This window comes from Archocentrus centrarchus, chromosome 22 (genome assembly GCF_007364275.1).
Source record: "Archocentrus centrarchus isolate MPI-CPG fArcCen1 chromosome 22, fArcCen1, whole genome shotgun sequence".
Lineage (NCBI taxonomy): Eukaryota > Metazoa > Chordata > Actinopteri > Cichliformes > Cichlidae > Archocentrus > Archocentrus centrarchus.
This window is the reverse complement of record NC_044367.1, coordinates 24,589,092-24,613,644: the sequence shown is the minus strand read 5'-3', so window position 1 is coordinate 24,613,644 and position 24,553 is coordinate 24,589,092. Positions and strand designations below refer to the sequence as shown.

At 39.6% G+C, this 24,553-nt stretch overlaps 2 protein-coding genes and 1 long non-coding RNA gene across 3 annotated transcripts in view; 2 read left to right on the top strand and 1 right to left on the bottom strand.

Annotated features, from left to right (window-relative positions):
- The window catches only part of pdss2 (prenyl (decaprenyl) diphosphate synthase, subunit 2), a 41,465-nt gene extending 36,599 nt beyond the window's left edge, over positions 1 to 4,866 (bottom strand). Inside the window, exon 1 of the mRNA XM_030719003.1 lies at positions 4,369 to 4,866. Coding sequence (XP_030574863.1) covers positions 4,369 to 4,619 — 251 coding nt within the window. The 5' untranslated portion in view covers positions 4,620 to 4,866. The remainder of the gene's footprint in view (positions 1 to 4,368) is intronic.
- A 48-nt stretch (positions 4,867 to 4,914) lies between these two features.
- On the top strand, positions 4,915 to 11,666 carry LOC115772640 (uncharacterized). Its single transcript, XR_004019045.1, has 3 exons — positions 4,915 to 5,076; positions 5,162 to 5,223; positions 11,079 to 11,666. It is a non-coding gene; the product is annotated as an uncharacterized LOC115772640 (long non-coding RNA).
- A 976-nt stretch (positions 11,667 to 12,642) lies between these two features.
- Positions 12,643 to 24,553, top strand: part of sobpa (sine oculis binding protein homolog (Drosophila) a) — a 59,959-nt gene continuing 48,048 nt past the window's right edge. Inside the window, exon 1 of the mRNA XM_030759101.1 lies at positions 12,643 to 12,771. Coding sequence (XP_030614961.1) covers positions 12,676 to 12,771 — 96 coding nt within the window. The 5' untranslated portion in view covers positions 12,643 to 12,675. The remainder of the gene's footprint in view (positions 12,772 to 24,553) is intronic.

Below are 24,553 nucleotides of genomic sequence, written 5' to 3'. Positions count from 1 at the left end.
CAATAATTTCAAAATGCAAGACCCTCAAGTAACAAAGCTGCCCCAAACCGTTGATGCTCCCACCACCGTGCTTCACAGTTCGGATGAAGTTTTTATCCTGCAGTGCCAATTTTCCATTCCAACGTTAGTACACAATTTGGAAAACCGCTCAGCTTTTATCCCATCCATCCACAGATCATTTGAAGGCAGTGGTTTCTTTCGTAGTGCCTTTCAGTTAACACCATTCTTATTCAGTTTTTTTCTTCCTGCACTGACAGAGAATTGCCATTTCAGTAGACTCAGCCACACAAACTTTTTTATTCCTGTCTTAATGTTTGCCTGGAGGTGTTTGTATATAAAGATCACTCGAGCTTAATTTACAGAACATTTGATTCTGGAAAACTTACTGAAAGTGGACATTTTTTAGCTGTTGAGAGCATTTCTGATTCATGAGGCGATAAAAAAGAAATATCCAAAATCCCTTCGGAAAAAACCTTTGAATGAAAACAAGTTAAACTGAAAAAAACTTTTGAACCTGACGTATGTTCTACAAAATGATACAAATCAGCACATACTGTATCTAGATATATGATAGATAGCATTTCAGAACACCTGTAACACAAAGATATATTTCCTCAATTTAAATAATCAATTGGGGAAGTTTCAGGGTGATATATGCTAGTTAAAAATCTTTAGCATGTTTACTTATAATGTCTTGTCTTAAATCAGTGCAGAAATCCTGACCTTGCAACTTTTTCTTGCAACTATATGAACCAAATTCAGCCCAAAAACACTCTTGACAAGCACCCAAATCCTCTTTAAATGTCAGCTATTAGCCAGTGGCCTCACTCTTTACATTCAGCAAATTTTCTGCTGAATTTGTTTTAGTTTTACTTTGCTTCTTTCTACAAAAAAGGTCCACATTTCAGAGTCTACGCTTGTTTCTGTGCCACACTTGTGCCACACTCCTGCAGCTCACAGAAGTAGCTACAGTTCATTTCACGCCACGTGTAGCTAATTGTTGTTATTACAAGTAACACAGAGCGGCAATCAAAGTAGTGCATTTGTTATCACTTTATATGTTTCCTCACATCCAGCAGTCTGATATTTCACACTAGAGTCAGAGCAAGACAAAGGCTGGAAAATAAACAGGGAAGTAGCTGACTTTACTCATGATATTATAATCTTTAATTTATTTACATCAACGTCAGGACACTTTCAAACCCCTGACCACAGACTCAAGTAACTGCATCTATCCAAACTAACAAGCCTTTCTAATCATAAGCGAAGCCCCCTTGTCTGCATCAAACTGTGGAGACTGAAGCACAAAGATTAATGTTTATGCATTTTCACAAAATACATGTAATAATAATACTCCACTCTGATAGCGTTGGCTGTTGCTTGACTGAAAGAAAAAACAAACAATAACTGCTGATTGTGGCAAACTGCTGTTTAGAAAGGAGATACATTATATTGCCAGTCTAATATGATGCCAGCCCACCTTTTGCACCTATAACAGCTTCAACTCTTCTGGGAAGGCTTTTCACAAGGTTTAGGAGTGCTTATGGGAATTTTTGACCATTCTTCCAGAAGTGCATTTGTGAGGTCAGACACTGATGTCAGCTGAGAAGGCCTGGCTCACAGTCTCCGCTCTAATTCATCCCGAAGGTGTTCTATTGGGTTGAGGTCAGACCAGTCGAGTTCACCCACACCAAACGCACTCATCCATGTCTTTATGGACCTGCTTTGTGCACTGGTGTGCAGTCATACTGGAACAGGAAGGGGCCATCCCCAAACTGTTCCCACAAAGTTGGGAGCATGAAATTGTCCAAAGTTTTTTGGTATGCTGAAGCATTAAGAGTTCCTTTCACTGTAACTAAGGAGCTGAACCTAATGCCCAATTCCATGCTGGAATTCACTGAGCTCCTGAGATTTAATTGTATTTATATAGCGCCAAACAACAACAAACAGTTGCCTCAAGGCACTTTATATTCTAAGGTAAAGACCCTACAATAATTACAGAGAAAACCCAAAGGTCAAAACGATCCCCTATGAGCAAGCACTTGGCGACAGTGGGAAGGAAAAACTCCCTTTTAACAGGAAGAAGCCTCCAGCAGAACCAGGCTCAGGGAGGGGCATCTGCTGCAACTGACTGGGGCTGAGGGGAGAGACACAGGACAAAAGACACACTGTGGAAGAGAGCCAGAGATTAATAACTAGTGAGAAAATGCAGAGTGGGGTATAAACTGGTTCCACAGAAGAGGGGCCTGAAAGCTGAAGGCTCTGCCTCCCACTCCACTCTGAGAGCCAAGTGCTCTATTGGGGTGATGCGTTACTATGAGGTCTTTCAGACAAGATGGGGCCTGATTATTCAAGGCCTTGTATATGAGGAGAAGAAGGATTTTAAATTAAATTCTGGATTTAAAAGGGAGCCAATGAAGAGAAGCCAATATGGGAGAAATATGCTCTGTCTTTCTAGTCCCTGTCAGTAGACTTGCTGCAGCATTTTGGATCAGTTGAAGGCTTGATAATAATGATAATGAATTACAATAGTCCAGCCTGGAAGTAATAAATGCATAAATTAGCTTTTCAGCATCACTCTGAAACAGGATGTTTCTAATTTTAGAAATATTGCACAAATGCAAAAAAAAAAAAATCCTACATATTTGTTTAATATGTGCATTGAAGGACATATCCTGGTCAAAAATGACTCCAAGATTTCTCACAGTGTTACTGGAGGCCAAAGTAATGCCATCCAGAGTAAGTATCTGGTTTGACACCATGTTTCTAAGATTTGTGGGGCCGAGTACAATAACTTCAGTTTTATCTGAATTTAGAAGCAGGAAATTAGAGGTCATCCAGGCCTTTATGTCTTTAAGACATTCCTGCAGTTTAACTAATTCATGTGTCATCTGACTTCATGGATAGATAAAGCTGAGTATCAGCTGCATTACTATAAACATTTATGCAATGCTTTCTAATAATACTGCCTAAGGGAAGCATGTTTAATGTTAATAAAATTGGTCCTAGCACAGAACCCTGTGGAACTCCATAATTAACCTTAGTGTGTGAAGAAGACTCCCCATTTACATGAACAAATTGGAGTCTATTAGATAAATATGATTCAAAATACTGCAGTGCAGTACCTTTAACACCTATGGCATGCTCTAATCTCTGTAATAAAATTTTATGGTCAACAGTATCAAAAGCTGCACTGAGGTCTATTGTTTACAGCACCAGGTATTCCCAAGCAGTCTCCCATCCAAGTATTAACCAGGCGAAACCCTGCTTAGCTTCTGAGATCAGATGAGATACGGCATGGGTGGCATGTCTGTAAGGCAAAAGCAACCCATTCTTTGAAAAAAATGTTTGTAGAAGCAGCCAACTGTGGTCATGAAATTCAGTGACTTGGATGGGTGACTGAATACTTTTGGCAATACAGAGTACTATGAATGCATCCACAGGTGAGTTCAAATGCAGTTGTAGTGTTGCCTCACACAAGGCTCCACAAGTGCTGACAAACAACACAGATTTTTGAGTGCATCTTTAAGGAAAATCTGGGTGAGACTGACCCGTCATTATTTCATTACAAATGAATAAAAATAAAAATAAAACATCTGGAGTTGACTCCACTTGTTGAACTTGTCTTTAGCATCTTTCTCTGGAACAAAAGGCCGGAAAGACCACAGAAGAAAAACAACTTCATAACATCTAATCAAGTCAAGAACACTTCGAGGAGGTAGGTGTATCATTGTCAAAGTCTACAATCAAGAGACCCCTCCATGAATGGAAATATAGAGGATTTACAGTAAGGTACAAACCACTGGTTACACTCAAGAACAAGAAGGCCACATTAGACTTTAGACTTTACCAGAAAAAAATTTAAAAGAGCCGGTACCTAGATCAACTTGTACCTGAATGATGAGAAAAACACGGAGGAAGGAGAGAAACAGCTCATTATCTAAAGAATACCACACAATCTGTCAAACTTGGAGGCATGGGCATGTATGGGCTGCAAGTGAAACCAGGTCACTAGTGTTTATTGATGATGCAGCTGCTGATCGATATAACAGGATGAACTCAGAAGTGTACTCTGCTCAGATTCAAATGCTGCAGAACTGATCAGACAGAGCTTCATAGTGGAAATCAATAATCAGCCAAAGCACATTGCAAAAACGACCCAAGAATGAGATATTCTTCAACAGCCAAACCACTCACCTGATTTCAACCTAACAAAGCATGCCTTTTCAATTCATGTAAAATCCCTCCCCCCGTACCCAAGTTAAAGCTGAAAGTCAGCACTTTAATCATATCTTGAGTTAACGATAATACCCTTGCTTCTTTTGTCTCTTATTTCATTTATGGGGACCGGGTGACCCTGGTATTTACCTTGCAGTGTTGAGGAGAGGGTGCTGAGTCCCGACCAACTTCCTGATGTGCATGGCAACATTACTGAGCTCATCACTGAGGAGGCAGCGGAGGCTCATGAAGGAGGTCGGATATCCCACGATCTTCTCCGCATCGGAGACAACTTTGCTCCAGTTTGATGATCCAGAGCTGGAGAACAGACTCAGCGTCCTCCGTCCACCTCGGCTGGATAAAGCCACGCAGGACAGTCGCGACCAAGAAGGTGAAAACATCTCCTCTACTACTTAAAATCACTTCACTAGTCCACAGCTGCCTTTGATAGCAGCTACAGCATGTTTAAACCGCACATTCAACTGCTAATGTTGCGACATGTCATTAAACCGAACCGCGTTTAAAAATGCGTAAAAATTAATATCCAAACTGAACAAATATAGTGTCAAAGTCAGAATAAGCAGCTATGTTTCATTACACATGACCTGTCACTGCAAGCCGCCATTTTTACGCACGTCATACGTTACGTCGTAAAACGTAGTTAGGCGTTATTACATTCCGCCACGCCTCGGCTACGGAGAGCACGCCCAACCAAACTCCTACAGAAAACACGGATCTTTTAAAGTTTGTGGGTTTTTTTCTGTCGAAGTGTCACACTAACTGAATATAACATGATTGCTGCTATTTATTCGGCATGGAGAACTTACAGAACATCACCCTAACTTACATGTGTTAAGGGTAAATATTATTACTGAGAGCACCATGAAGCATCTGAACGCATGTTAGAGCCACTAAAGGTATAAATCTGTGCGTTTCTTTCCAGCCTGACCTTACTAAGTGAAGTGTATGGAAACTTGTTTCTGCCTCAAGAAAAATAATTCCCAGGTAAGTCAAGCTGGTAATATCTCGAAATTTCGATTTTTATTTTTATTTTTGACTTACGGATGTCATAAATAAATAAATACATTTTGGCAGAAAACAAACTTCCTTTTTTTCTTATTGACACTTTGTTTATAATTTTTTTAGTAAATGTACCTTTTTTCTCTTGTAAATTTATAACTGGGGTCCCAGTATAAGCTAAAGCAGCTTCTTGGGAGTTCCCCTCTTTTTGCAAAATCTTACAAAAGTAATGTTATGCACATGTACCTGTCTTAAAATATTTTTGTAAATTCTGTAAACTTTCATCTTGTGCAAACCTACTCAGGTGAGCTATTATTGTCATTCTATTACAAGTAGTCTAAAATTTACTGAACTTATAACACTGGATAAACCAGATTCAAAATCGTTTTTATTGTGTATATATATATATATATATATATACACAAAGCTACCAATAGCCATCTGTTTTGTTAATAAGAAAATGTTGAGGGTCAAAATAAATGATTAAGCCAATAAATGCAGATATTGAGAGTACAAAATCAGACTGGAATAGTGACATTTTGGTGTATGCTCGTGGCAGTGAAAATGTGCTAAAAGACACACTAAACATACAAACATTGAAGCAAAGTAGACCAAAATCTCAAAATGGACCTGAGCAGGAAAAAATTGTGTTTTTGCTTAAATCAAAACTAAACTTTTACATTCACACCTGTTGTCACTGTCCACCATGAGAGGTCAACATTTTGCAGATTGTTTAACTATAAAACCTTCCACTTAAACCCTTACAACCATGTGCAAACAGCATAGGGATCTGTTTAACCCCCCAAATATAATTGATGGTCACTAAATTTGATGCAAAAATGAAATTAAAATCTGGATTTCCTTTACATGTGGCTCTCTTGCCTTTAAAACAAACCTTTAAGTTAATATGGGGAGGACACAGATAGTAGTACGTTTTTTGGGGTGTTTTTTTTTTCTTCAATAAATCAAAAACTATTTACCCCGAAAGATACAATTTGCTATATTTCAGAAACTTCAGTGTGTTCAATGAGTAGAGACAAAAAGGGAAAGTCTTCTACTTATTAAACTGTATAGAATACAGCATGTTCAAAAACAGTTTTGCAGTTAAAGCATTTGTGAAAGAATCAATATCAGGAGTTAAACCACAGCTGCTGCTTCTTGAAGGGCCAAATATGCAGGCAGGCCAATTTAGAGCAACACACAAACACTGTCTTACCACACAACAGGGTAAATGGGTGAGACAAGGGGGGGCTGAGTTTTAGTGGTTATCTAGCATGTGTTTCCACTGACTGTTAGGATGCAGCTGATTATCACTGACTTAGCATGTGACTATTTATTTTTGAAAACATGACTGAAAGTACTGGTAAAGTCAAGAAAAGTTCATTCAAGTTAACTAAAATTAAACTAAAAAGTAAACCTAGGTTTTAAAAAACATTTTAATCAACAGAAAATGAACTGAAACTGTACAGGAAATATCTTTTATTTTAGCCTTTAGTCAGATTTGTTAACACAACCCATCTGAGGAGGCATCGTGTGTGTTTGTAACTGTAGTAGCTGCGTGATTACCCAAAACATCACAATTAAATGAAAAACTAAAAGCAATCCTGAAACTTTAAGAAGAAAACTGTGAACTAAATATTTCTAAACAATAAAAACTAACCTGAAATAAGCAAAACAAACAACCATCACTGCTGGCTCCAAAACCCAGTTAACTCTATAACTCCCATGTTAAAATCCCTACAGCATTAAAAACCATGGCCACAGTCCCCTTCATGAAAAACTATACATTTTGTTTTGTTTTTTTTTTCTTAAAGGGTTAAAAATTAAGGGCTTTCCTGCTTTGATTGACAGGTGTGTGGACACTAGCTGCTAGCTGTCTGCTGATCAAATTGACTGAATCAGATCTCTTCATGATGGTTGTGGTGTTGTGTCTTTTGGAGTCTATTTTAATTGAATTATAGGATAGATTATATGACCTACTGTGTAGTTCAAGATTTGTGTGATCCTGTTTTGTTGAGCTATTTAACACTAATTAGCAGATGTGTGGCTCTGTACATTTTACCCATATGGTTTATGGATGCAGCATTTAAAACAAGGTTGTTCCTTCTTTGCTGGCTCGAAAAACCCAAGACACTGAGGCTTCAAAATACAGAGTCCAGAAAACAGTGGGTGATGTCATGGTGGCTACATCCATCTTTTATATACAGTCTATAGATCAAACCTATAATGAAAACTTGCTGAAAGTAAATTGAAGTGAAAATAATAATAATAAAAAAATAGAAACAAAGTCAAACTATAACTTTGGAATATCACCAGCTATATTTTCTCATTGTGTGAAGTAGGGTTTAAATAATACTTGTTTAGATTTATTGACAGTATCCAAAAAAGACACCAACATAAACACACGCATCTATGGCAACAGCACTCCCCAGCAGCAGCAGCTTTCCCCAGCAGGACTGGGAAACATGCTCAGGAATGGCCACCAAACTCTTCAGATCCCAGTCAGAGGGATTGTTTCTATTTGCAGGAAATCCAGGTGGTACCTTCCTGGTTTCCTTGGCATTTGGGAAATTGTTAGGGATTATTTTTTACTCAGTGAATAAAGGACAAATGTTTAAAGGTAAACTCCAGTAAATTAATTAATAAACAGTGGATCAACCAAATAATAAACAATTAAATAATACATTAGACAGACAGCAACTCATCAGAAAGTTCTAGACTAACTTCTCTGTTTCAGTGCATCTTATCTTGAGGACCGGCCACAGAACGTACAATTAAAACATCACCAACATCACCACGTTCTGTCATTAATCTGGACAAGATTTCTCTGTATTGATTAAATTAGAACATCAGGAAGAAGGTGTGCTCATGACTGAGAGGAATCTGGGTCATGAAAAAACCAGCTTGAACAAGACTGAATGAAGAAGGTCAACTCATAGCACCCAGAGATTGATTATGTTTAAGATAAGAGGAGGCTGTCAGTATAAAAATGTTTTGGTTAGACAAGAACACAGACTCGCAGAGAGAGAGAGAGAGAGAGAGTGCACACACGGCCATGTGTGCATATTTTCTGATTCTTTGATACAATAAATGTCTTACTTTTTTAATTAAAGTGTTTCAGGTGTCTTCCTTCATAAAAAACCTGTTTACCTGTCAAAATGAAGATCCAGAGGTTACAAATTACTTAACTACTTGAGCTTGAAACAATGTAACATAATGTATTAATATACAGAACCAATTATCTAAAGATAAGCAAAACTGTAAACTGTCAAAATGTTATTGTCAGCATGTGTTATCCATGAGGGAGCTACGATCCAGTAAGGTTTCTACCCTGCAGTGAGAGCACTGTCTGTGGTCAACTAATGTGAGGGCCCATCTGCTTTCAATTTGACTTGGATGTTATTACATACACATTTGTAAAGCTGCTGAATGAGAGCAGCACTGATCTGTGATTTGATGTTTTATATAATGTTATGTGTGATCATTACAGAACATCAGTTCTCCTCAGTTTTGTAAGAAAGTGCCCCTAATGTAAGGTTAATCATTCTTTTTTTCTTTCTGACAGTGACATTTATTTTGCCGCTGCTTATTTCAATTCATTAAAAATTATTCAAACAGCTGTGAGCTTCATATTAAATCAGATTACAACGAATTAAAAACACACTTCCTGAGATTTTTGGCCAATATGCACTCAGTTTTGGGTAAATTGTGGTTTCGTTCTGTCCTCACTCATTACATGTTTCTGTTCTGGCAAATGTCAGATAACAAAACCATAAATTTAAATGTCATGTAATGTACTGTACTTCAGCTAAGGAAAACCCCCTGAAAATATCAACTGAATCCAAACTGTTGAAATAATGAAAAGTGAGCGTCCTCATGTTGCAGTTCATGTAACACAATCTTTGTGACTATATAACCGTTCCACAGTGTGATAAGGTAATGCCCTCACAGCCACAGTGGTTTAACAAAGCTTTCATTGAATCCTCCTCCATCTGCTTATAACAGGACTGCAGAGAAGTCTGTCAAGGACAGCTTACACAACATGAAGCTGCATCCTCTTTTACTGGAGACACAAAACACACACAATGTTCTCGTGCTTATGCCGCAGGAAAACTGTACTTTGTAACTCAGTCATGTATTACTTTTAAGGATTTTAGGCAAGAAAGATTGGAATCTAATTTAGTTTTAGCAAATTTGCACAAAAATGCCACTGATTTATGTAAGATTGCACGTGATGATTTGTTTTTGCTGACGTTAAGAAAATAAAGTACATTATTGTACCTTTAGAAATACACTGGGATTGTACTCCCTAGGTACTCCTGTTTTACCCTCGACAGGAGGTACTTATTTGTACTCTTGTTCTTTGTAAGACTCGTCTTACAAAAAGGAACCTTGAAAATTTTGGATAAGGTATGCAGTACTTTATTTATTCCAAAAGTTGGAGAATTTCTGTGTTACATAAGCTAAAATATTAAGCACAAATGATTAAAAACTAGCGTAAATAAAGTAGAATAGCCCAATAAAATCGAATGCAATGTAACAGGACAAAAAAAGCTCAATAAGGTGAAATGAAAGGAGCACAAAGAAACAGAAAAAGTGAAATAAAAAAATCGGAAGAGCTGAATATATAAAAAATCTAAATAAACTAATAGAACGCCACGTAAAAAGCTGAATATGATACAATATGAGGTTAAGAAGTCAAATAATTGGAAATATAAATAAAATAAGCTCAGATATTGTGGTAGGAGAGTTCAGACAGATAGTGAATGAAACTAGTCAGAATATATTAAATGTTTTTACGCTGCTTAAATAACAGATATAATCTTAAAATCTACGATTTCTGTTTGTATTTGGCCAAACACAGACCAGATATTGCACTTTAAAGAAAGAAGAAGAGCAGCAGGACCCTTAAAATTGTACACATGTACCCTGAAGTCCAATAATTTTCTCTAGGGTGCACATTGATTCACTTCAGCTGTAGCCCTTTTATCAAAGTGTTAGATTTAAATTACACTAAGCTGGACTGCTGTAAAGCTGGAGGAACACATTAAAGAAAGGGGTCCTGTCATGCAGCTGAGCTGCCACTTTGCAAGGAATGGCAAGAGCATGCACTGTAACACGCAAGTCATCTCGCCCTGACCCCGCATCACGGTTCACAGCTCCTGTTCCTGCTGATTCTCCAGCTCAAATGGGTGTCACTGTGCCACGAACAGCCTCCCCAGCAGCACTCTCGGCAGCTTCCCTTATTGTAATTTCATTTTAAGACAGAGGGATGCATGAAGCTCATGGCTTTATACCCAAAGAAAAAGCAGCGATTAAAGGGCAGCTGGATCTGTTTTGCATGACTATGAAGAATATTATGCATTTCAGACATGAAGAAATCCACTTTTCAGTCACATTGTCAAAGAGCTTGTTTAAAGAACTTCGCAAAGGCAATAGCAAACTGTGAGCACTGGCATGACTGGATAGTGTGTGTGACACTGTTTATACTGAACTGCTGCAGGCTTTCCCCTGGGACAATCAAGATCAATCAATATGACCTACAATGGTTTATTGGGACACTTTTTTTTTACTGTAGAATATTGGATGGTAATGGTACAAGTCCAGTAAACATGATTGATCAGTATAGAGGAAACCACATTGTATAAATCAGCTCTGGAATTGATTTACATTTAAACTGTTGGACTCCTGCTCATAGTCGTATTGGAAAGAGAAATGTCCTGTGGGACCTCTGTAGTATCACTCTACTGAATCCTTGAAGTCTCTGCAAACGGGTGTAATTAGAACAAACCCCTAGCTAAACTAAACTCTGCGCTCTTCTTTTCTCTCTTCTCTTTCAGTTGCAGCAGATCCTCACCCTTTCCTGAGCTTGGTTCTCCCTGCAATTTTTTCCTGTTAAAAAAAGGGAGCTCTTACTCCCCACTGTTGCCAAGTGCTCTTCATAGGGGATCATCTGATCTTTGGGGTTCTCTATCCATCCATCCATCCATCCTGGACCCTATCCCAGCTGTCAATTAATGAGCCAAGTCAAAGATACAGCAACTTTTAAAGAATTCCCCATAAGTACAATGGGCATTGAACCTCTCCTCTTACACCAGCTCCCAGTTTGGGTTCAGGAGGCAGACACCCGTTCTACTTTTAAGATTAGGCTTCAATCTTTCCTTTTTGATAAAGCTTAATTAGGGCTGGATTTGGTGACCCTGAACCAGCTCTTAGTTATGCTGCTAAAGGCTCAGGTTGCTGGGGTACTTCCCATCATGCACTGAACATTTCTTGAGCACTCTCCTCTTTTCACTCCCCATGTGTTTATATGCCACTATTACATGCCATTAACTCTTGTCTTCTCTTTCCCTGTTTGCTGTGTGTGGTCTCTCTATGTTCCTCTCTTTCTCCTCACACCCCAGCCAGTCCTGGCATGTGACTGCCCCTCCCTGAGCTTGGTTCTGCTGAAGAGGAAGGGAGTTCTTCCACTTCAGTGTTGACAAGTCCTTATTTTAGGAGGTTTTCTCCCTAATATTATAGTGTCTTTACCTGACATTATAAAGCATCTTGAGATGGCTGCTGTTGAGAACTAATGCTCTATGAATAAAAGTGAATGGAGATGACAAAATTTGTAGCCTCATTAGGTCCGTGCACGTTGAGGAACTAATCAGAGTGAGGGAAATAAAAAACAACACTCTGGGGCCTGGAGGGAAACTTTATTTTAAGCATGCTACAGTTCTCTTATGACTACACACACGCATTTTCTTTATGCACCTGCTCCAGACTTTTCACTAAAATCGTCTTTGCGGGAAAAATCAAAAGACACAGTTTTACCGAATCCCTGCAACACGGGTTTATCTGCTTAAGTGCCACAGGGCAAGGCTCTCCACCCACTGTACTTGCTCAGTTCTTCCTACGCACGGAAACTTTGTTTTTGTGTCGTTAAATGATTGAAGAAGAAGGGCTGGTAACTAACAGCATGATTAAATGTTGCTATGACCAACAACAGGCTCCCCTGAAAAGACTGGAGGACTGTGTGTGGGCACCTGTTTGCTGGTTACAGCCTGTCACCCTGAGGGAGCACCGCTAAGTGGATGTGACTGCTCTGATTGCGCTCCATGGGAAAGCGAGAAGATATAGCCTACCTCTGATCATCAACGCGTCATATAATGTTTCAGCGGACGCCCCTCCCCCTGTCTCGTTTTTTCCCCTCACTCAACCTCTCCTTTGACTCACAGAGGCGGCTCACCACTGGCGCACGGACCGTGGAGGATACGGGCAGAAGATGGCTGACTTAGCCGGGCACCGCAAGCCTTCGGCGGCATCACCAGCGTCACACGGGCCGCTGAAAAGCTGCAAGACATCCGCCGTCTGGCGACTGTAAACAGCTGCCTCTCTCAACCCCTCCTCTCCCCTCCTCACCGCAAATATTGACAGAAGTATCACAGAGAAAACATGGCAGAGATGGAAAAAGAGGGCAGACCTCCGGAAAATAAAAGAAGCCGAAAACCAGCTCACCCGGTGAAAAGGGAAATAAATGAAGAGATGAAGGTAAACGGGGATCTGTGCCCAGCTGCATGTGATTACGCGTGAAGTGGCTGTGAGGAGCGTGCGTGTGTGTTGAAGCACTAACCAGACAGTGAAAATATATCATGCACTCAAGTGTAATTGGCTGCATGATGACCAAACTTTAATTTACCATTTTTTTTTTAAATTTGATCCAAGTTCTTTTGTCACATCCACGTTGAACGCCAGCCTCAGCAGCGCAGCCTGCCAATACCGCCTTGCACAATGGATGCGGCACCCATTCACAGCTACTCCTCTACTATTAAGTTTTGAGTCAGTGGAGGAATAATGTCGCTTCAATTCATGTCATAATCTATCCGTTTGTGAGCCCTGCCTTTCATGGCTCACCCAGAGTTAATGGAAAATCCAGTGCGTCAGTGAAGGCGTCAACAGAGCTTCTACTATTACTATTAATACTGCTACACTACGGCGCAGGGGAGAGCGGCCAATGTGCATAATTAGTGAAAATCAATGGGGGAACACTGGTCTCTCCGCGATGCTTTTGTGGGTTTGTCTCTGAGTCGAGATGTTTTTTTTTTTGTGCGTGTGTTTATGTGAATGTGTGTTAGTGTGTTGACCAGCTGCCCAGAGGCGTGTGATCCAGATGTGCGTCTGTGAGCTTTACGCACTCGACAAGAGCACATTGTCTCCCGGGATCGACCTGCACGATTCTCTCCTCCACATTCAAGCATACGTTGTTTCTATTCGTGTGTTTTCTGTTTTTTTCTCTTTGTACAAATTGTGATATTTGAGCTCCGTGCGGTCATTGTGGAGCAAAAAAGTGTTCCTGGCGTGTGCGTGTGTGTATGACAGAGGCAGGCTGCGTGTCCGCTTTGTCTGCATCTCTTCATTGTTTGTACACATCTGGCCGGAGACACAGAAGCACCCGGTGTTTTCAGTGTTATGGGATGTATGTGCAGGTGATCACAACGAGAACAACTGCGGAAATTGTGATTGATTTTTTTTTTTTTTAGGGTGTCAGAGGAGACGCGAGGGTGCACGCTTTGAGCGAGTCCTGAAACAACCCTGGAATAAAAAAAAGCCTTTTTGTATGTAGAGCCCCTCCAAAATGCCAGCTGCGTTCACGTGTCACTGCTTTATTTTTTTACTGTAAAAGGGGGGAATGTGCACTTTACTGATAACAAAGCAACTGTCAAAGGTGCACAAGAATGGAGCATTAAACTATAATAATATAGCACAATTTCAAACCAGTGCAATCTACTCTGTTGCCGGCATTTGCTTGAATATATGCATGCCTTCACTCATAATTCTCAGTCTTTATTTGTCAGATAAAATTCTTTGGAAGCCTAGAGGAAGGAGAGTCCACGCAGGAACATAATTTTAATTGTATGCACAGTTTTTTGTGATGAAATTAGACTATTTTTTTTCAATAAGAATAAACTTAACTCATCTCTCACTCTCTCCGTCTGGTCCTGATGGCAGAAGGGAGGGATGCATGGTGATGGTGGTGGTGGTCCGTGGAGAAATTTCCTTATTTCTAGTAGTAAAGGTGATCTCAGAGGAGCTTTTAAAATGTACTGAATGTTTCTCAGCAGCCTTTTGGGCAGAAGGAGGTGTCTTCCTGTCAGATTCTGTAGCACAAGTCTAGGTTTGATTTTGTCAGTTCTGTCATTATTACAGCCGACAGCTATCAGGCTAAAAATCTATTTGGAAAGGACATGAAATTAAAAAAAAAAAAAATCACAGAATGTCTCATCTGATAATTTATCACTTTGACCAAGTAATTATATGATGCCAGTCATCAGTCAGAAATGATGTTTTATTTGCAGGTCTGTGTTTTGCTGTTAGATGACAGATTTTGTGACACGGGTCATCATTCAGGATTCAGCAGAACTGACATCTCTTGTATGTTTTGGAGAGGTGTCATGTCTGTCAAACATCTCATTTGAATGGGAGCGGCTTAATTTGTCATCAATTTGTTTTTCTTTTTTTAAAATTTGAATGTGTGAGCAAATAAAGCTGTCAGGAGCTTGTTGATTTTAAAATATGCCAATAAATGCGTATGTCAGTGGAGCAGATATACTGTAGAGCTGTGCCGATGGTGTGGAGGGAAAAGCGATGCCGCCTCATGACAACTCCAATATCTCCATCAATACCAGGGGAAGCTACTAAAGGGAGCAGCAGATGTGGTTAAGGTGTCAAAACACCTTTAAAAGGCTAAACAAGTTCGATTGCAACTCCTTACGCAACCTTGAATTTCAACTCTCATTACATCACACAAGCGGTTGTCCATACACAATTAATTTAAGACACTGATCCAGTGGTAGAAAGTTACATCTGCATGCCTGTACCTTAATACCAAGATTATTAAGTGCAATTTCACACATTTAAGACCTGGATTGAGCTTTGCAACACTCCTTGCAGAGCTGCAGTTAATTAACATTATGCTGCAGAGTTGCATCTGTCAGAACAGTAAGTCCTTAGTTAAAAGTACAGATTTTTTTTTTTTTTTTTTGCAGAAAACTTTTAGATTCTTCTGTTCAGAACAAAAACAGACCCAATTTGTTCCCGTCTCCTCTTTAGATTCCCTCATCTTCAATATTTCAAACCTAAGCTGGAGGAAAAACACAGAGAGAGACACACAATGTGCCCTTTTGAGGGATCATACTCCTCTGAAAAACTAAACAGTCTGACAGTGTTTCCTTCATCTGGCTGCTTAATGTGCGCCATGGTAAAATAAGCCTCGGTGAGTAATCTAGGAGAAGGAGGAGTGGGCTTGGAGGGGATATGAAATGCTGGAGAGTGGGGTAAGAAACAGGGGAGAAAGGAATGTATACAGCACTGGGCTGGCTGAGCTGTAAAAACTGTAACCCGAGCGTGTCTGCTGGATCAGATATCAAGGAAAGTAAAGGGAAATGAAAGGAGAGGAGAGGGAGAGGCAGAGGAGGAGAGAGGGAGCAGGGGAGTGGAAAAGTGGAGAGGAAAGAGAAGGAGGAGAAGGAGGAGGCAAAGGGGAAACTTGGCGCGTGGATTCAGGAATTTTATCACGGTGTATTGTGTCCTGCTCTGGTTTCTACCCGCAAGGTATCCAGTTTCCACCATCATTACCACAAGCCCTACTGGCCATGTTTGGGTCTTACTGGAGGGAAAACAAGGGGGGAGACACACAGAAGCAGGGTTTAAATCTTTTTTTTTTTTGGTCAGCTGCTGAAGTTGTGACAGAGAAGTGGAGCACGTCATCGATAAGCTGCTAATTATCCTGCAGATTTAGGTGTTAAAGTGTCGGAGTGAAAAGTCCCAGTGAAAAACGTATTTTACTGCAGATGGTTTCCAATCCTTTAGTAGAAGGAGTGTAAACAAACACTCCAAAACATCATTATCATACTGTGTGTGACCCATAACCTCAGCTAATGCTAGCAAGCTTGGCGAGCAAGGTGCATCCACCTGTATGCAATGCTTTCTAATTAGTAAGTAAGCACAATAGCACTAGAATTTAACGGACCAAAAGTGGATAGCCTGTTGGTACATTTAACTAGACAGTAAGCTAGATTATTTGTCAGATAACTGCAGTAGTGGTAATACTTCAGTCCCTCAAATTAGCTGAGGTGAAGAAGAAGCTTTAAGCCAGGATTAAACTTTCTCTGCCAGGGAGTCCTCTCAGGTCAGAGTGATGGAAATTTTGTCATCAGATGGTGAGTGCGAGGGTCCATGTGGATGTGTTTTTTGGGACTCCATATACTCATCTGTAGAGAATTTACATTACAATGCACTCACTAAGCATGAGCCCCAGGCAGCAGACTTTAAAGAAGTATAACAGGAATGATTACTGTTGAGGACAGAACAGCTGCAGCAGAGTAAAATCTCGGCCTTAATGAGATGAAATAATCAAGTCTAAGGGCAAATCAGCCTCAAGTGGCCATTTGAGGAACTTCAGTTTTTCACACTTCTGTGTTGGTTTCATTTTTTTTTTAGTCCTGGAAATTGCAGCTTGTTCACAACTAATAAAATATAAGAAGTAACCTTTAAAATGCTCCAATCCAATTCCACATCTACAGGGTCATAGTGACCCTGTAGCTGCTTCAACACCTCTTTGATGTAAGAGTGCCAACTGAATATGATGAGCTTCATAAATACAGTTCTGATGTATTAGATTACGCTGGATGAAGGTGTATGCAGTAATAAAGTGGCCTCTCAGTGTTAGAGATGGCAAACAGCAGCATCTGCTCTGATAGCTCTGTAGTGGTGTCTCCACTGTCACCATAAGTCACTGTTTTAAGAAGTAGTGCATATGTGTGAAAATGTGTGAAATTTTAATGTTTATTTAATTAAAATGAATAAACATTATCATCTCGTAGACACTGCCATACTTGCAGGTACAATCATTTTAGGAGAAAAGTAAGGGTGAAGAGCTAGAACAGAGAAGACAAAAAGAAAAAAAATGTTAAGGGAGTCAACAAACAAAAGCATTACTTACTTCTTCCATCTCCACCCATCACATGTTAGTGGGGAAGGAGCACAAGAAAAAAAAAGCTGTAAGAAAAGGAAAAAACAAGTATGCTTCTAAGGTTTCTATGAATATTTGTTCTATTGTATCTGTACTGTATATACAAAGATATTGAGGTGTCATAACTCCAGTGAATCTACTTTCTTATTGCATTTCTTATTTCTGTGTTTATTTGAAAGGGACAGAGATCACACAGCAACAGAAAAATAACTGTAAATGAGCCAGAATTAGACTTATGGAGTAATTTTCATTTGTTGTCATTGGCCAGTTCTTAGAACAGCAACAAGAAAAGCAGTGATCATTCCATACTGGATCAATGAGGTTTTCCGATGACTTTGAGTTTGTAGTTGTTGCAGCCTGACTAGAATGGCTGCTTCTGGATTACAAAGAGTCCATCAGCCTTTCGTGTACTAGTTGCTGCAGATCAACTAAAGGCATGGGGTAAACCCCTCTCAGTGTATTAAATATAAAAATGGTGTTTTCTTGGTATGAATTCTCATTGTAAAAGCCGGATTGTTCTGTTTCTTTTCTGTCTGTTTCATGGCTTTTTGCAACCACTGCATTAGCTTTTCTAGGACAAATTGATATTACAGGACAGTGCAAGCTGGCCTCAGTTCAGCTTTAGCTGATATCTCTTTCACACAATGTGCACATGCTTTTTGAAATGAAGTTATAGCAGTTGTTTCTTTATATTCTGTGTATCGCTTTAATTTATTTTAGCAAGTTTTAAATGGTTTTTAAACAGAAATTTAAAATAAGTACCTCTAAGCAGACAATTCACCTTGTTCTTTCACATTTTCCCACACAGTCAGTGGTAGTAGTCTGTCTGGCTTTTACCTTCATTTCTGCATTTATCATGTCTGGTAGCAGTCTTTGCTCTGTGGAGCTAGCCCAGTTTTCCAGCTCCGTTGCAAAACCTCCTGCTGCTTTCCTGTGTTTGATGATCCTATTGGAAAGATGCACAAGGTCCAGAAAACCTCTTCTTGACCAGGCTTTCCAGGGAGACACCATCCCCTCTGAATAACTTAAAACAGGAGGCAAAAAAAATGCAGTTAGTAATTTTTTCCTGTAAAGAACTTCTTTTAAATGAGTCCACTGGCTTATTTCACTCAGCAGGTTGGCTGTGAGGCATTGTAATCTCATTTTATATATATATTTCTTTAAGGCAGACTTTCAAATGTGTGCTGTTAAAAAATAATCCACCTTGTTTCTGGTGACCACAGTTGCATTCATCTTTTCAAAAAGAAATATTTACTCCTTCTGACTATAAGCAAGGCCTTCAAGAATCATTCACATCACGTCCATTCACAAAAGCTTTGAGAGGAAGTGTTTATAGGAACTTTGGACTGGTGTTTTTTCTCTGTCTGCACTGCAGGACCTGGAGACCATCATGCTTCTTAGAAATTCATTTTTAGGATTTTTTTTCCCCCCTTATCTTTTTACAGCACTGGCAACAATCGTCAAAAATAAGTTCAGAAAATGGTTAAAGATTAGCCGTGTAAACAACAGCTGTTGATGCAAAACTACAGAAATGAGCTGACATTGAAGTCTGAGATTTATGTAAGGGAGGGAGTACTGTGCAATTTTGACTCCTCTGAATGAAATATGAACTTTCCTCAAATCAGTCAGAGAAACATTTTAAAAATCTTGTTTGCAGCTTTGTGCTTGAAATACACTTTGACCTCAGTTTTGTCCGAGGCTCTCAGAAGCCTTTGTGATGAATAAAGCTGATAAACAGAGATTTTTGTCAGTGATAAACCAGACGAAAAGGCTATAAATCCAGTGTAACATACAGATATCTGCAGCTGCCCTTCTACCTCTTCCTCTCAGCACACGCAGAGCCGAAGTTGGTGCCGCTGCTTTGATGAGCCGCCAACAGGGATTAGATTCCCCTCTTAATAATGCTCCCCCTTTCTCTAAGTAGTAGGGTGACTTAGAGGACAGGATGGTAGGCTGGAAAGGGAGACACAGAGAGATGCTGTGTTTTTGTCTTGGTGATGTGGTTATTTTACAGCTACATCCGTTTTACTCAGGAGTACATTCAGCCTGGGTTATGCTCCATCTCGTTTGTTCAAAAGGAGGATTTTCTCCTGGGTGATTTTGTTCCTCTCAAGGTTTCATCCTTGCAGTTGGGCTAATTGCTGCACTTGTGCCTGCCAATTTGTGCGCTTCGAGTCTGTCAGCACTCTGACTCTTTTCAGCTTATTGTTATGTAAGTTACCCATAAATCTTCTTCTCCATTAAGGTTTCATTAATTATTCTCATAATTTTAAAGAGCCCATAATATGCTGATTTACAGCTGTGTAATTTTATTTTGAGAGTTTTACTAGAATATTATGGTCTTTTTAATGTTAAAAAACAGGTTTTTTTTTTTTTTTTTGCCACACCCCTTGTCTGAAATGTTCTGCTTTAACTCCTCTCTATTTAGTGCTGAATACAAAAATAACAGTCTGTTTGGACTTTTCATCTAACCCAGCAAACATTTCCTGCAGTTCCTCAAATGGCCACTTGAGACTGGCTCCAAAAGCGAGTCAATCCCCATAGGATCCCATGTTATAAAGCCCGACTTTACAGCAGAAATGAGCATGTTCACAACTTTGCACAAAAATGGTTTGAATTCTGTAGCTAATTTTCTGTTTGCCTACAGAAATCGCGCCTGTTGAAATGTGTTGGTTGTGGCTTTAAGGTGAATGTTCTGTGTTTCTGGATTGTGTCACACTTTTTCAAATTTTACTACCCCTCCCATAAATCAGCATCTTCCCTGGAGACACCCTCTTTGCAACCAATGTCACCTAGCTATAGCAAGCAATCTCCTGCAAGCATTGACCAACCGGTTAGGGAATAGAGATTTTTGATCTCTTTTTGATCTCTATTCCCCAACCGGCCATCCATGTCATCCATTGATCATAAACCAATGGATGACATCACAGTGGCTATGTTTCTCTTTTATATGGAGTCTGTGGTAAGGAGCTATAACACTGGACGCTATGAGGCAGGACATAGCCCCCTTAGAACTATCAGCATTGTATATTTGAGGGTGTGACAGACTAAGTGGGCATTATACAATTGTGTTACACAGTGACATAGATAGGTAATAGAATAAAAGCTTGGTCTACAAATGAGGTGATTCAGGAAGTCTTTCCATAAGAATAACTCTAGAATAACTTAAAAAATACACTAAAGTAACAAACTAAAGTATTGAGAAACCAAAAAGCACAACACTTAAACTTTTTTCCAGTCATTGTACGTGGGACAAGCTCTTCTCCAAAAATGCAATCTCTTCCTCAGGCCACTTCCTGTCTTATCTGTAAACTAACATCCATCCATCCATCTTCTTCTGCTTATCGAATTCAGGGTAGGCTGGAGCCTGTCCCAGCTGCTATAGGCCGAGAGGCGGGGTACAGCCTGGACAGGTTGTCAATCTGTCGCAGGGCTAACACACAGAAAACAGACAGCCATTCACACCTATGGGCAATTTAGACTCACCAATTAGCCTAACCCCACTAACTGCATGTCTTTGGACTGCGGTGAACCCCCCCTGCAGACATGGGGAGAACATGCAAATGGCACACAGAAAAGGACCCGGCCAGATGGTGGATTCAAACCCAAGACTTTTTTGCTGTGAGGCAGCAGAGCTAACCACTGCTCCAATGTGCTGCCTGTAAACTTAAAAAAAAAAGTCACAAATTCAGTTAATTAATATGAAAACCAAGTTAAGAATAAAGAACTAGTTTGCTAACTGACTGATCATTTTAGTCATTATTCCAAGTGGGGAAAAGTGGTTACAGTTCCTTGTTTATGTGTCATTTCTGCTTTTCTTTGTTTTTTGTGGGTTTTATATTCATTATATAATAGGTTTATAATTTATATAATAAGCAGACTAATCTGTAAATAAAATGATAATTAGTTGCAATCCTAATTTCCTCTTCCTGATTATCTGCACTGCACATGTGTGAAATTTGGAAGGACTCTCTGGTGTAAATGGAGCACAGATAAACACAGTTAAAGCGAAAAAAGAAATGAAATTAATAAAACGGCGTCTTTAGTTAAAATGTCAGGAGGCGAAATTGTGACTATGTAATATATGTAGCAATGTGTTCACAGCGTGTCTCAGTGGGTGACAACATGGTTATGTATTTAGCTGTCAGCACCTAACTTTAGCTCTGCTCAGGACGCGGTACTAAATCTGACTCCCAGGAACCTTCAGGCGGAAAAAGCACTGCTGTCACTCATCATTGTTCAAGCATTAGCGTTGTTACATCTGCAAACATGAGCTGTCCTCATTAACAGCCTTCACTGCTTTAACCACCATTTTTAAAAAGCTCTGTGGCAAAAAAAAAAAAAGAGCTGCGATTATGAGTGTTTGGATTAGACTTTAATTACTGTAAACAATCACCACAAATCCTTTCATTGTTGAACGATGACGCTGCCTGACCTTGAAGCCCAGAGAGCTCCAGATGTTCGCTCACACGTGCTTGCATAGTAAGGCCTTCAAACAGTCCTGTAGGTACCGCATGCACGTGGATGGTGTGTTTTGACTTAACCTTTGTGTCACATCTACCCAGTGATAACCCCACCACAGCGGTGTTTAATGACAGACAGATCAATAACTGCTGTCGTTCTTTATTAATAAAGCCTTCCCAGTATTTTAAGTTCTTTTAACGATCACACAGGTCTTCCTGCACAGCATTGCAGAAACTATGCTCTGTGTGAACACAGCAAACTGAGGTAAAACTGAAGACTGCTGTTACTACTCTGAGGTGCAAATACAGCACGTCATGAATTTCTCCCTAAAATGCTTAGAAATGGAGCAAATATGCTGAATAAGCAGGAGAACATCAGCCTCTGTCACTCCTGTACGTGTCACAATGTCTCAGATATGCAAAGAGATACTTCTGCCACAGTCTGAGTGTTGTGTGTGTGTATATATGAGCTCATTCCCACTTGTATTTCCCTTAATACATATAATACCATTGTAAGCAGTAGCCAAACTGCACTTAGAGTTGGTGATTGAGTTTGTATCAAGTAATTGAGTCAGTGCACCTACTTGTTTGCAGGCTGAAGCTCCATGCCCAGCAGGCCACACTGTGTCAGGAGCCCTTTTAAGAGCTGCAGAGGGTATTTTATTCTGAAAATACACCATCCTCCTTCCCTCCACTGAGACCCCATAGATCCACTTTGTTTGCCCAAATTAAATTCTATCGTCGGATGTGGTCAGTTTATCACCCGCAGGAAAACACAAATTGACGCTGCAGAGCTGCCTCCACTCTACTCTCTCCCGAGAAATCAGGACTTACCAAACTTTCTCCGTTTGATTACTTTGGTGTGAAACAGCACAGGTCAGCACAGGCTGGTCGACACCAACCCCGTGACGTGCAGTGAGCTGATACCTCATCATTCTACGCCATCACAGGCTGTTGGAAGTTCAGATATTATTCAAGTGCAGTTTTCTTCCACGTGAACCTTTCATGTACAGCTTTGTATTGAGTATGTGTGTTCCAAATCTTACTTGCACATCAGTGCATGTTTTTGCTTGGTTTTACGTGAGAGTTCTTTGTTTTTTTAATTTGTCGTTATTTGAAAAAAAAAAAAAAAAAGCAGACTCGTTACCTTAAAATAACAGTTTTACAAACGTTTTACTATAAGTCACATGAGCTTAACTAATACATGGCTGTGCTGCAGTATTGTTCAGCCTGTTTGTGTTGTTGGCCATGAAATTAGAATGATATGATGCTTTCATAAGGCCCTGCAGCTGTATAAATGCAAAGATGGGTCATTGTAGGCAACATGATAATGCTAGGTGTTTGCTGATCATGTAGGAGGAGTCGGCAGACAAACAAACTCATAACATATTTTGTGCATTATAGTAAGATATAGAGTACAGAAATAAAATACATTTACTTATTTGAACTAAACTAAACTAAAACACTGAGCAGGAGTCATTAGTGACTAAAGGAGTGTCAGTTACTACCCAAAGCTTTCTCATCTACAAATGTATCATAAACTACATTCCCATCCAACCAGATTAACTAAAATAATAGTTACAACTTTAAACTACTTTGAACTTAAACATTAATATTCCTACAAGTCTTTGTATTCTGCACTTAGAAAAATAAAGTACAGATTATTAAATCTTCGGGGGCCGCCCCTCCCGACCTTTCCAAATCTAGAGGTGACCTTGCATTTGCCATCAGGTGCTTCAGCTTTTCGAACGACCTGCCTGAGGCTCAGTGACTTCCTTCAGTTCACTTCTCAAAATGCATTTTTAAAGCTTGAACCTGATGATCTCTTTCACTCGTCTTTTATCGTCTCTCATTTTTAAATCATTTGTGTATTTTTTTTCTAGTATAATTGCTTTTATTCCTTTAACGGCATTTATTAATTATGCTGACACTATGGAGGGTTTTCTTCTATCTTAGTTTTTCTTTTAATTAATTTCACCCATTTTTTACCCCCCCCCCTTTTTTAAATGCAGCATTCTGCATTTGCTTATCTGCAAAAGCTTTTGAGAACGCTCTTTTTAAATTGTGCTTCTTTAATAACCACAATATAAAATTTATTTAATGTACAGTTACCCCATAAGAAAATAAACTTAAGTTAAATGCACTAATTGCACCAGTTACCAGTTCATTTTGGTAACAAATGCACACAATGCACTGTGCAGTTTATGCTGGCTGTGAGAGTCAGATGTGCTGGGTGGCACTGATCCACCCTGACATGATCACTCTAGCTGTGTCATATCGACAGGAGCTGTTTGTAATTGACATTTAACTGCTTGCTGTAGTGACTGATGAGCAACGCCTGTATGAAAAAAGTGCAACTGACCATAAAATAATGAACTGGCACCTCTGTTTGACTGGGAGCATGTGGCAATGTGTTGTAAAGTATGTTCGACTTTTATCTTAAAGTATTTTTATTGTTATGAGAACATTTGAATAAATTATCCTTCAAATCAGGAAAAAAAAAAAGTCCCTTCAGAGAGCCGGAGTTTCCTCTAAGCTGACAGTTTAGTGACCTGTGACTAATATTTTATAGCCAAGTACAAATAATTACGGCTGATTCATCCTCGGTCACTGCTGAAGTCTGTTTCCAAAGAAAGAACATTTTCAGCCATGTTTGAAAGCTGAACCATTTACAATAGTTTACGGTTCAGCGATCAGACGCTTCTGGGAACATTCCAGCTGAGAGGTGCGTGGTGATAATGGGCTGTATGCATTAGCCGGGTTATGATTTTGTTTTGAGTATAGTGTTTTTTTGTGTTGTGAGAGGATGTTATGGAGGAAAGTACTTTTTAATGTTTCA